This window comes from Saimiri boliviensis, chromosome 17 (assembly GCF_048565385.1).
Source record: "Saimiri boliviensis isolate mSaiBol1 chromosome 17, mSaiBol1.pri, whole genome shotgun sequence".
In the NCBI taxonomy this organism is placed as follows: Eukaryota; Metazoa; Chordata; class Mammalia; order Primates; family Cebidae; genus Saimiri; species Saimiri boliviensis.
Window position 1 is genome coordinate 67,941,433 of NC_133465.1, and position 12,085 is coordinate 67,953,517.

General features: G+C 54.8%; 2 protein-coding genes across 4 annotated transcripts in view; one reads left to right on the forward strand and one right to left on the reverse strand.

Moving 5' to 3' along the window:
- PGS1 (phosphatidylglycerophosphate synthase 1) overlaps positions 1-10,470 on the forward strand; it is a 45,620-nt gene extending 35,150 nt beyond the window's left edge. For 2 of the 3 annotated variants that reach the window (XM_074389017.1, XM_039476324.2), the window contains 2 exons: positions 1,032-1,107; positions 5,063-5,150. In XM_074389017.1, coding sequence (XP_074245118.1) covers positions 1,032-1,072 — 41 coding nt within the window. In that variant the 3' untranslated portion in view covers positions 1,073-1,107; positions 5,063-5,150. Of the gene's footprint in view, positions 1-958; positions 1,108-5,062; positions 5,193-10,384 lie in introns of those variants that run through there. The other variant, XM_039476323.2, reaches the window with a different exon arrangement.
- The window catches only part of DNAH17 (dynein axonemal heavy chain 17), a 152,742-nt gene continuing 150,161 nt past the window's right edge, over positions 9,505-12,085 (reverse strand). Inside the window, exons 79-80 of the mRNA XM_039476322.2 lie at positions 11,596-11,821; positions 9,505-10,477 (exon numbers count right to left, since the gene is read on the reverse strand). Coding sequence (XP_039332256.2) covers positions 10,230-10,477; positions 11,596-11,821 — 474 coding nt within the window. The 3' untranslated portion in view covers positions 9,505-10,229. The remainder of the gene's footprint in view (positions 10,478-11,595; positions 11,822-12,085) is intronic.

Consider the following 12,085-nt stretch of genomic DNA (forward strand, 5'->3'; position numbering starts at 1 on the left):
CAGAAATGTCCTCGTAGCGTGTGTCCCCTACCACACAGTGACACCCAGTGCCCTGCTTTTTCTCCAGCTGTAATACTGACTGGTTCATTTCCCAGCAAAAAAGGGGAACTTGTTCTCTGGGTGTGACAGAAACGTACAGGGCCCTAAAATTCAGTTTTCTCCTCCACTGCCTTGTGCAGCCCGGGAGTCCCTGGGCCCCCTGGGCAGTAACAGCAGAGGCCTCAGTCCTGGACCCCCTTTGCCCTCACAGGGTTTTGGTGTGTCAGCAGCTTGAAATAGGGAGGCTGGATCTGGGAGACATGTGTGCCCCTCAGTCAGAAGGGCATAGACGGCCTACCCAGGACCCGTGGTGAGGCAGCCACCGTTCAAGGCAGACCTGTTCTTTGCCACCCCATGTGACAGCCCCACATCTGCTGGCTTGTGTCTTGCGGGCTGCCCTTTGCCATCTGCCATGTTGCGCGCTGAGAAGTAGGTGGGAGCCGACTCTCGGCACTCACGGGAAGGGACGGCCAATGCGGGCTCCGAGCTTAGCAGGCTGTGCTGGCAGGCCTGGGTGTGCGGAGGCAGTTCAGAGGGGGATCGAGGCCCCGAGCTTTCTGGGGAAAGGCGGAGTGGGAGCGGGGCAGAACGTGTGCGAGCAGGCCTGCAGGGGGCGTCACCGCGTTCCCTCTGGGAAAGCCGCCGCCTCGTCCTGCTCGGGACACAGCGTGAGTGGTGGAAGCACAGACCAGCAGTGGAGTGGAGGCTGCGTCACAGCCTGGGCTCCCTGCTTCCTGCAGTGCCAGGTGGGGGTGAAAGAGCGAGTCCTGCCCGGTGTAGGCTGCCCACCGCTCCGCAGCAGCCCCTCGTGTCCAGGCACCCGGGGTCGGCGCTTCTCCTAGATTGCAGCAGTGTGTGGAGAGGGCCTCGGCAGGCGGTGTGCTCATTTCCTGTCTGCACGTTTCCTTTTCCCCCGCAGGCCTCTGGCTGTACCTGGCAGGGAGCAGCCTGCCCTGTCTCACGCTGATTGGCTCTCCTAATTTTGGGTACAGGTCAGTTCACCGGGACCTGGAGGCCCAGATTGCGATCGTGACAGAGAACCAGGCTCTGCAGCAGCAGCTTCACCAGGTTGGTGGGGGCAAGTGGGATTTCCTGGGGTGCTGAGGGTGTGGCTGGGGGCCCAGGCTCGCCCTGAGAGTTGTCTTCTGAGACATCGAGTGAGACACACAACAGAGCGAGAAAGACTTGGGGTCCCCGAGAGGGCAGTGATGGTGGCTGAGCCTGGGAAGATCATGCCTGTGGCTTCCCAGGTGCTTCGCCTCCCACACCCTAGGGACTTTCTCTTTGTCTGTGCTAGAGGAGACCATCATTTTCTCCCTTGGACCTTCCCCTTTTAAGAAAAAGGGTCAACTGCTAAAGGTTCAGCAGTAGGGCTGGGCATGGGTGGCTCATGCCTGTAATCCCAGCACTTTGGGAGGTCGAGACAGGTGGGATCATCTGAGGTCAGGAGTTCAAGACCAGTTTGGTCAACATGGTGAAAAGTCATCTCTACTAAAAATACAAAAAATTAGCTGGGCATGGTGCCTGTAATCCCAGCTACTCGAGAGGCTGAGGCAGGAGAATTGCTTGAACCTGGGAAGCGGAGGTTGCAGGGAGTCGAGATGGTACCCCTGCACTCCAGCCTGGGCAACAAGAGCAAAACTCCATCTCAAAAAAAAAAAAAAAAAAAAACTGTGGTTCGGCCCTCTTTTGATAATAGTAGTCTCTTTTCTCTTTGAGGGAGATAAAAGGTTACTAGGAGTTCGTGAGTGCTTCTGGATGGAGCTCCATTTGATGACCTGCAACGGCGTGGATAGACTTAGAAAGGGAAAGGGAGCACGTTGTCCTTTTGACTGAGACCTTGATGGTGCCTTGGGTTCATGCATTTGTGACCTTTACAATAATGCTTTTCAATGAGAGCCCTGAGGCATCGGGCTGTGACTTTGTGAAGCTTTTGTGCTCTAGAGGAGGGTTGGGGAATAACTGTTGCAACATGGTAGGAGCCTTTGTTGATGGACGAGGAAATGGTCACTGCTGTGTCCCTGGGATCTGCCCTCCTGCAGTCTGGGAATCTTGTCAGTGACCGATTGGGGCCTTGGTGCCAGGAAAAGCTTCACCACCACGACAGGCGCAAGAGGAAGTGACAGCGGTCACACTCTCGGTGGGCCAGTGGGGTAATGGGTTTGTTCAGGTTTCTTCCTGCAGTGAGGCTTACAGCAAATGACTGAGGAAGCCCCACAAGCTGAGAGATTCCAGTAATAGGGTGACAAGCTGGCCTTAGAGCCAGGCTGGTGGGAAAGACCTGAGCCTGCAGCTTTCAACAACAGGCCTTCCTGGACTTCTGCCTCAATGGCAGAGAGCTCTTCACAGAGACTTCGCTGGAGCTCTGTGCCAGGGCAGTAGAGTCCTTGGTGACTTCGGCCTGGGGCCAGGCTGGGTTCTGCATGGATCTGAGTTGACTGGGGAGCCTGTGCCTGGGGTCCTGGTACTGGTTGTCCTCCCCCACTGTCCCAGTAAGGGAGCTGAACCCACATCCTGGATCTTGAGAAAAGCTGGGGCCGGTTGTGGTTAGGAGCTGCTTTCTCAAATGACATATTTGGGATATTTTCTTTTTCTTCCCAAACCTGAATCCCAGGGGTTTTTGCTTGAGGGAGGGTGGCAGCCCTGCTGCTATAGCTCTTCCGTTCTTTAGGGACAGACTGTGAAACAGAAGTATGTTTCCAGATAGTTCCACGTATATGCATATATACTGGGACTGCAGCTGCCCTCCAGTGCCATCCCGTGCCCAGTCCCTAGATGCCAAATCCTGCTGGGACTGCCCAACCTCTAGCCTCCCCGCAGCCCAGAAAGTCCCTAAAGCCCCAGCCACCAGGGGCTCCCTGCTCTCTGAAGCTGTGTCTGGAGCTCTTGGGAATTCAGGGAAGGGCCCTCCTATTCATGTCACATTAGGCCCTGGGAATCGGGAGGTATTTTTATCAGAATCTGAAGTCCCTCCCTCCACTTCGTGCATACAATAAACACTGAAAGCTTCCTGGTTTTGTTCAGGGAACACAGTTTACCACTTGTGACCCAAGAAAGACTCCCTCGAACAGCGTCGTAACCTCGTCAGCTGACTTCCTTCTCCATCCCTGTTGTGGAGTCTGTGAGGAAACCTAAGTGTTTCTGGTAATTTAATTGCAGTCTTGGCTGGGTATTCATTTGAAGACATAAAGCTGGAGCCGGGTCTGTGGAGACTTGTGCAAACCAGCCCCCCGAGACCGGAGCTGGCTCTTCCATCAGGCATGTCCAGCCAGGGATTGGGACCTCAGCAGCAGTTAGGAGGGCCCCAAGTCTGCGACATGTGGGCCTGCGGGGGCTGCTCAGTTGAGAGTGTGGCCTGGACCCACGGTGGGGCCCACTGAGCACGAGACGGGGCAGGGAGAAATGAAGCCGGGGCCGTGGCTTTCCCAGCCTTGATGGGAAAAGCCGAGGCCACATTCTGCAGGGTTCTGGAGTGTAGGGTATCCTCCTCCTGTTCCCCCTGGGGCAGAGGAATTGCCAGGGCCATGCTGTCCCTCTCAGCCTCCAGAGCAGGGAGTGTCCCGCTCTGAGTGGCACAGGCCACCCCTGCTGCTGTCCTGCGGTTGGTCCGTGGTCATCACCCATGGTTCTCCTGATAGTGTGGATGTAGGTATGGCTCGGACATTACAGAGGAGAGCGCTGGAGACGGACGGTGGTGGAGGCAGGGCTAGAGTTGTGGGTGCGACCGCGTGAGCATTGCCAGGTGCCCCGCTGAGGAGAGAGCACTTGGAGGGTAGACTCTTCTGAGAGAAGCTTCTCTTCAAAGATCCCAAACACCATTTCTGACAAAGCATATATATATTTTTTGAAGACAGTCTTGCTCTGTCGCCCAGGCTAGAGTGCAGTGGCATGATCTCAGCTCACTGCAACCTCCGCCTCTGGGGTTCAAGTGATTCTCCTGCCTCAGCCTCCCAAGTAGCTGGAATTACAGGCGCCCACCACCACACCTGGCTAATGTTCGTATTTTTAGTAGAGGTGGGGTTTCACCATGTTGGCCAGGCTGGTCTCGAACTCCTGACCTCAAGTGATCCTCCTGCCTTGGCCTCCCAAAGTACCAGGATTATAGGCATGAGCCACCGTGCTCCACCGCATATAGAAATATTTTTAAACCTGTTTTTAAGTGTGAAATTAGCAAATGTTCACTGTAAAAATTAAGGAAAGTGGAAAGAAACTAACCCTTTCCTTGAGGGAAAACCACTGAAGCCGGCGTGAGGCTGCCCTGCCTGCCTCCCGTGGACAGCGTGTGGAGAGGCAGAGCTTTAAGCAGCAGATGAGGATCCTGTGTGAACGTGTGTTTCAGGTCCAGCTTCCTCTGTCTGCTGATGCTGGGCACTTTCCCATACGATTAGGTAAACGTTCTTCTCATGGGGAGCACTGGTTTGTCACGTGAGTGAGTAAGCTGGCTGCTGGACACTTCGGTGGTTTCCAGTTTTTCCCTGTTATAAATATTGCTGTAATAAATAGAAAAGTCTTAGTGCACAGTGACTTTCTCGGGGTAGACTCTGGCAAAGGGAGCTTTGTAAGGCTCTTGGTACCTGTTGCCAGACCTCATGCTAGAAGATGACTTGGTCGCCTTCCCTCGGCACGGACGGGAGTGCCCGTATACTGCAAACTCATCAGCGGGGGGATGGCGTCACAGACAGCTTTGTGCCAATCTGATAGAAGGAAAACTGTGTCTCACTGATCTCAAGTGATCCTCCTGCCTCTGTCTCCATAAGTGTTGGGATAATAGGCTTAAGCCACTGTTTTGAATCCCTAAAAGCCTTTAGGAACACAGCCTCTTAGCTTTTCTAAGGAATGTTTCACAGGGGCAACTTGTAGAACCTGGCATTGCCTGCCACTAGCACACTCTGAATCTCTGGGCCAGGTAGGTATATGAAGTCAGGGTTCTCCAGGCTGGCCTGAGGGGCTGGGCTGGGGCCGGCCAGCCGTGTTGTGTGGTACTGGAGGGGACTCATTATTCCTGTATGTTCCTCTTCCTCAGGAGCAAGAGCAGCTCTACCTGAGGTCCGGTGTGGTGTCATCTGGCACCTTTGAGCAGCCGAGTCGGCAGGTGAAGTTGTGGGTGAAGATGGTAACTCCACTGATCAAGAACTTCTTCTGAGGACAGACAGGTGTGATCTCTAGCGTCTCAGCACGTTCTTCCCGGGTGTTCACGGGTCGGGCAGGTCGTGGTTCTGACTCAACCAGAGCTCCCAGAGGGCTCTTTCATCCCTCTCTGTTAAACACAGAGCAGCATCTTCAGGGGTGGGGCAGCTGTCCTCAAAGTGTTTGAAACCTGATGCTAAATTAGGCAGTCTGCTCAGCTTCCATCAGATACACACTGGACCAAGCCCCAGGTTGCCTGTGCTGGGGTCAGCAGTGGCATCCTGTAGTCCCCTCTGCTCTCCCTTCCCGGGGGGTCCTGAAGAGGCCCTGGGGCAAGGGCTCAGGGATGAGGGGGCAGAAAGGCAGATTGAGCCCCTCCAGGCTGAGCATTACTGGTGCAGGAGACGTAGATGTGAGATGGGGGAGCGCTGTTGCTCGTGAGAGCGGCTCTGGCTTGCTGCCCTGGCCAGCTGCAGCCCACGGGGGGAGTGTCGGTGGAGCCAGACCCCGGGCTGCTGCCTTGACGCCTTGCTGACGTCTCTGTGACGTGGTTACAGAGATGCGCCCTTCTAGTCTCTGGAGGTTGAGTAACAGGACCCGCTCTGCCCATCCAGGAGGGGCCTGCTGCTTCACCAGGGGCACCAGTGGGGTCCCACAGTCAACCTGAGGAACCCCGGACTGTCTTGACGCCTGGAGGTCCGGGCAGGGGTTGGCTGCCATTAAAGGTGGGGTTCTCTGCCCAGTGGCCCTGTGGGTTCTGGATCCCTCAGGGCCTGGACTGCACTCCAGCTGGGATCAGGCTTCTGAGGCCCTTGCTCTCTGGGTCTGGATGTTGTGGGTGGCTCTGGTGCTTTGGATGGTGGTTTGTGGGGAAGGGAGAGGAGTCAGATGAGCCAGGGCCCATGTGGCCGGTGCACGCGCTAGTGCTGGGGCCACGTGTGTGCAACGTGGGCTCCTGAGCGCCGGCCACCTAGGTTCTCCGCTAAATCTCATTCTTAAAAAATGTGTAGTTCATCTTGCAGCCTTTCCTAGTTATTTTAATTACTTTTAAAGAATGCGTACAAATGGAGAGAGTAAAACAATACTAACAGATGAAGAAACTGTGGCCATTTCTTGCCCTCCCTTCCCCTAAGCAGCTGCCGTTGGCTGGTTTATTCCGATGTGCACACGTGTCCATGTTTCTAAATAATGTGCATATCATGCTGTCTTCCCCCAGACTACAGACTGAACCGAAACAGCACTGGTATCCCTCCTGAAACACAGCATGAATGCCATAGTATCGTCAAGTACCTAGATGGTGTTCACAGTTCCAGTTGCCTTAACATTTTTAATTTTTTTAATTATTTGACTTGAAGTCCAATTAAGGATTACACCTTGTGATTGTTTTCCCTAACAACAGATTTTTTCAAGAATGAACTTTATTTATTATTATTTCAGACAGAGTTTCACTCTTGTTGCCCAGGCTGGAGTGTGATGGCATGATCCTGGGTCACCACAACCTCTGCCTCCCAGGTTCAAGTGATTCTCCTGCCTCAGCCTCCCAAGTAGCTGGGATTACAGGCATGTGCCACCATGCCTGGCTAATTTTGTATTTTTTTTAAAGACGGGGTTTCACCATGTTGGTCAGGCTGGTCTTGAACTCCTGACCTCAGGCAATCCGCCTGCCTTGGCCTCCAAAGTGCTTGGATTACAGGCGTGAGCCACCGTGCCCGGCCTAATTTTGTATTTTTTTTTTGAGTAGAGAAAGGGTTTCTTTCTCCATGTTGGCCAGGCTGGTCTCGAACTCCCAACATCAGGTGATCCGCCCACCTCAGCCTCCCAAAGTACTGGGATTACAGGCGTGAGCCACCGTGCCCGGCCATGAACTTTATTTGTATTGGATCTACTTAAAACATTTTTGTGTCACCTGGTAGCGTGGGATTTTGAGTACACGTCAAGTGTGTGCATGAAGCCAGCTCCTCGCATCCCCAGTGTCGCCAGCAGTCGCTTTCGCAACCTCACTGCCTAATCTATCTTGAGGTGCGTGACCCTTGCACAGAGAGAAGCTTCCCGGGCTCCAGGGCGTGGCAGCCTGTCCTTTCAGGGAGTGAGATTGGATTCAGTCCCTGCCCTTTGCCTCTGGAAGCGGCTTCTGGCCTTTGCCTCCTGGGCTGGCAGCGGTCACTGTCACCCTTCATGGGGTCGGAAAGGCTGCTTGGGCTCAGTGCCGGGAGCACCTGGTCTTAGACCAGGCAGACTGCAGTTTGAGTGGCTGCGGGTAAGTGGAGCGCAGCCTGGCCGCACTGCCCTGGGGCAGCCCAACGGCAGCGAACGCTGTTTGCCTTCAAACTAGTTATTAGGGTGTCCTGTGGGACAATTAGACAGAGGAGCCAAAGGAATGCGCAGGGGTACTGGGTTTCCGTTTGCAGAGAGGCTTTCGGTAAACAGGGTTCGCATTCCTACAGATTCTGTGGGACCAGAGTAAACATCATTGTGCCGCAGCCGGGCTTAAGCAATCTGCAGTGCTGTTCCCGCGGTGCGCCGCTGCTCCCTCTGCCTCTGCTAATGACCTTTGAGGCTGTCCCAGGCAGGTTCTCCTGAGGAGCTCCCCAGACCAAGGCTCCCTCACTCTGCAAAGCAGCCGGAGCAGCAGAGAGAGCCGCAGGCGGTGACTGCCACTGTCCTCAGACATTCCAGGTGCGCGGGGTTGTCACGCTTCAGTCCCGGTGTTCCCCATCCCTGGAGTGCAGCTTCAGCACAAATCACCTCTTGGAAAGTTTAGAGTTAATTTTATCTACCCACAATCTGTGCATGTGGACTAGATTACTTTTATTTCAGCATCTAAAGGCAAAATGGAAAAAGCTCACATTTTGTAGTTATTACCAGGGACTGAAGTGAGTTGCCCTGCGGCCCCTGGCAGCCTTATCTCCTCTGGTCACATGAAGGGCGGCAGTGACCCCTCCTGGCCAGCAGAGGTATTGGCCCAGCCAGGCCGGGGAGGCTGAAGTTGCCTCCGTCTCTGCAGCCCCAAAGGGGCTGGATTCCTTGGATGCCAGGAAGGGAGGATTTGAGGGATGTTTTTCTTCTCCCTCCGATAGCCCTGTTGGGCCCTAGGATGGTTGTGAACCATTACCCTCAGAATTTGGACTTTATAGATGCCTCTTAACTCATGATTTAGGTGAGCAAACTTGGAAAAATGTTTTTGCAAAATTCGAAAGTCAAGCTGAATTTAGAACGGTATTTGTAGTTGGTTGGTTTGCCTCCCCCCCCCCCCCCTTTTGAGACAGGGTCTTGCTGTCACCCAGGCTGGGGTACAGTGGTATGATCACGGCTCACTACATGCTTGACCTCGTGGGCTCAATCACCCCTCCAGCCTCAGCCTCTCGAGTGGCTGACCACAGGAGTGTACCACCTAGCCCGGCTAAGTTTTTGTATTTTTGATAGAGACAGGCTTTTGTCATGTTGCCCAGGCTGGTCTTAAACTCCTGAGCTCAGGTGATCCACCTACCTCAGCCACCCAAAGTGCTGGGATTACAGGCATGAGTCGCAGTACCTGGCTAATTTTTTATTTTTGTAGAGATGGAGTCTCACTATGTTGCCCACGCTGGTCTCAAGTAATGCTGCGATGCTGCGAGTAGAGGCTTGAGCCACCGCAGCCAGCCTGCTTTCCTTTGAAGCCTAAGAAAGAACTGTTGAAGACACGGCATGGGGGCTCATGCCTGTAACCCCAGCACTTTGGGAGGCCTATGTGAGTGGATCACCTGAGGTCAGGAGTTTGAGACCAGCCTGGCCAACATGGTGAAACCCCATCTCCACTAAAAAGACAGCAATTAGCTGGGTGTGGTGGTGGGCACCTGTAATCCCAGCTACTTGGGAGGTTGAGAAAGGAGGATTGCTTGAACCCAAGAGGCGGAGGTTGCAGTGAGCCAAGACGGGGCCGTTGAAGTCTGTCTCAAAAAAATGTTGAGGATTATGTCTTGGTCCCCCTGGGATCTGTCTTTTCCGGCGTTCGCAGCTGCCGCCTCTTGGCCCTCGGGTGTCTAGTTAATCCTCTCCCTGTGCCTGTGCTGCGGCCCTGGCCACCTTGCTGCAGTGTCCTGCTTCGGCACAGCCACGGAGAGTCCTACAGGTCTCCAGCTTGCTGCTCTCAGTATCTGCTGAAATCATTCCAATTTCAGAACAGTGGGGGCTTTCTGCCAGGACCACCACAGCCGTGGAGTGGGGAGGGCGCCGCTGTTTCCTGAGCCCTCTCTCTGCACAGCTTGAGGGTGGTGGTTCTGTAGATACTTGCACCACGGAGAGAGAAGCTACAGAACTTGTCCAAAGAACAAGGACCTTGCCTGCCTTATGTCAGGGTCGCAGTTTGCCGTAGAGAGGCCTGGCTGGTCCAAGCCTGCAGTCCACGTGGGTGACTGCCGTCTGCAGGTGAGGCAGGAATAACTGAGGGTGGGGCTGAGGGCAGTGGACAGAAGGAAAAAGAGCTGCCACAGAGGACTGGGAGACACCTGTGAGCACCCAGGACACGGCACTTGTCTGGGAGAGGGGGGGGTCCCTGAGCACCCCGTGGTTTCAGAAAGAGCAGGTGCTGGGCAGGGAAGTGCTTCTGCTGTGTGGAAATAGCACCTGTGGGAACAGCTTGTTCTTCTAGGTTCTTTGGGTAGGGGCTTGGGAATGTTCCATAGCTCTAAGAGGTACTTAGTGTTGTTCTTGAGAACAGGGAATAATGCCGACGAGACTGTTGGGGGAATGCCTTGTCCCCTCGTTGGCAGCTGGTTTGCACATAGCATCAGGCTAGAGGGTATGACTGCCTAGCCCCAACCCCACTGACAAGTCAGGATTTGGGGTTTGCTTGCCTCTGGCTGCTGGGAATTGGGGCCTTTCCCAGCTCTGCGGTGGCTGTCGGGCACAGAATGGAGTCAGATGGGTATGGCTGAGTGGCTCCACTTGCTTTAATCTGCCCCGCCTTTTCCACCCTCTGTTTAGTTCAGATGTGCTTGGTTACAGAGCACCCTCATTATTTAAGAGAACAAAAAACCACCACCAGTTCCTGTAAAGAATAGTTGTAGGCAGGACCCAGGAGCGAGCTAAACCTGGAGGAGCAGCGCCACGGCTGCCAGGATCCACTTCGCGGCCTTCTCTTTGGTCTTCAGGTTAAAGGTCCAGACATAGGTGGGGCCGCGGACGCGTGTTTTGTACACGGGACACTCATAGATGTTCTTGGTCTCCATGCGGTCCACAGGAATGGCCTTGATGAAGATGACAGGCATGGCTGGCGTCAGCTCCTTCAGGCGCGCTTCGGCGATGACTCCGGTCTGGGTGTCCCAGCGAGCCCCTGCGGGGACAGCATGGCTGAGGGTTGGGAGGTGGCTGGCTCCTGTCTGGAACACTGCCAGTAAGTGAGGGAGGGGCTGGTCCTTGAGTTCCTCGCCTTTTGCAGAGATGGGCTCCACCCCGAAAGGCATCAGGCCATGTGCCATGGTTGTAAGCAGAGGCCCTCGGAGGTGACGCTGTGCATGTCCTAACTACCCCGTGTCTCGCTGTGCACGAACAGCTCAGCCAAAGCCCTTGGGTTCCACCTGTTTTAAGAGAGCCTCTTACCAGTGGCGGGGAGTGGTAACTCCAGCTCAAAATTAAAGAAGTTCCCTGCCTCTTCATGTGTCCTGGCTGCCCTGTGTGTACACAGTGTCATTATATATCTATGCATATAAACATGATTTGCCTTTAACCGGACTATTATTTCAACTCGCCCTATTTAATGATGTTTCTCTTTCCCGTCTGAAATTTCAAAATAAACATGGAGAGCGGCTGCTGCTGTGCTTATCTTTGGTTGTATGGGAAATGGTGTGCCTGAGCTGTTGCTGGCCCGGCCCTGATACCCCACAGGTAAGGGGGTGATGTTAGCTGTTGAGGGAGCCAGACGGGGCGAGCTGGGGCCAGGCTTCTAATGGGTGCCCCTGCTGCTTTTTCCTGGAACCCTGTGCTCCAGGAGCCACAGCAGCTTGGGGAGTGGGTAGGATTTGGACTGGAGCACCTGGCACAGGGCCAGCCCGCATGCCCTGGAGCCTCAGCGCCCTCAGCGCAGCCACAAAACGCACTTCTGGCCTGTGCCCACTGCTCCATGGCCAGGAGAGGCTGAGTTGTTCAGCTTTTCTCATCAGGTCAGAGCTGCTGTCACACAAGCTCTGCTGTTTTCAGTAAAGCAGAGGCCAGGGGACTGGGGTGGGGCGTTTCTGGTCTCCTGCAGACCCCCCTGTACATTCTCCGAATCCTCTCACCCCTCTATAGGCTCAGCATGGCTCTGGCCTGCAGGCTGATGCCCCTGAGAGCGCCTCTCCCACCCGTCCCCACGGCTCTTGAGCAGCCCGTCTTTGCCAAGAGCTAGTTTTATTTCCTCTTGTCGGGTAGCTTTGGCTCTGGTAGCTTCTGCAGACAGACCAGAGCCCTCCTTACCTTCCATGAAGAGTCCATACACGTAGGAGCCCTCTCGGGGGGGAGCGGTCATGTCTTCCCGGTTTTTCTTGGTCACTTCCACAGACAGACACATCTTGTCCAGGGGCCACTCATTCTTCCTGGCCATGGACTGCATGATGGCCGTGAGGAAGGACTGGGGGTTGAAGAAGCCAGCCAGCCACACAGTGGTGGGCAGGGCAAAGTCTGTTGTCCAAGCCTCGAGTTCCTGCAAGGACACACAAACCGCTGAGAGGAGAGGGCAGGGAATGACAGGGCCTCAGCCATTCTGAGCAGGGGTCATGCCAGAACCTTCCACAGGCCACTCAGCAAGCTGGGAGTGGTGGATGGAGGGGGGCTGTGGAGGTTGGCCACCTGCCCTGATGCAGTTGCTTTTTTTTTTTTTTTGAGATGGGGTCTCACTGTGTCACCCAGGCTGCAGTGCAGTGCAGTGGTACCACCTCAGCCTCCCGGGTTCAAGTGATTCTCAGCC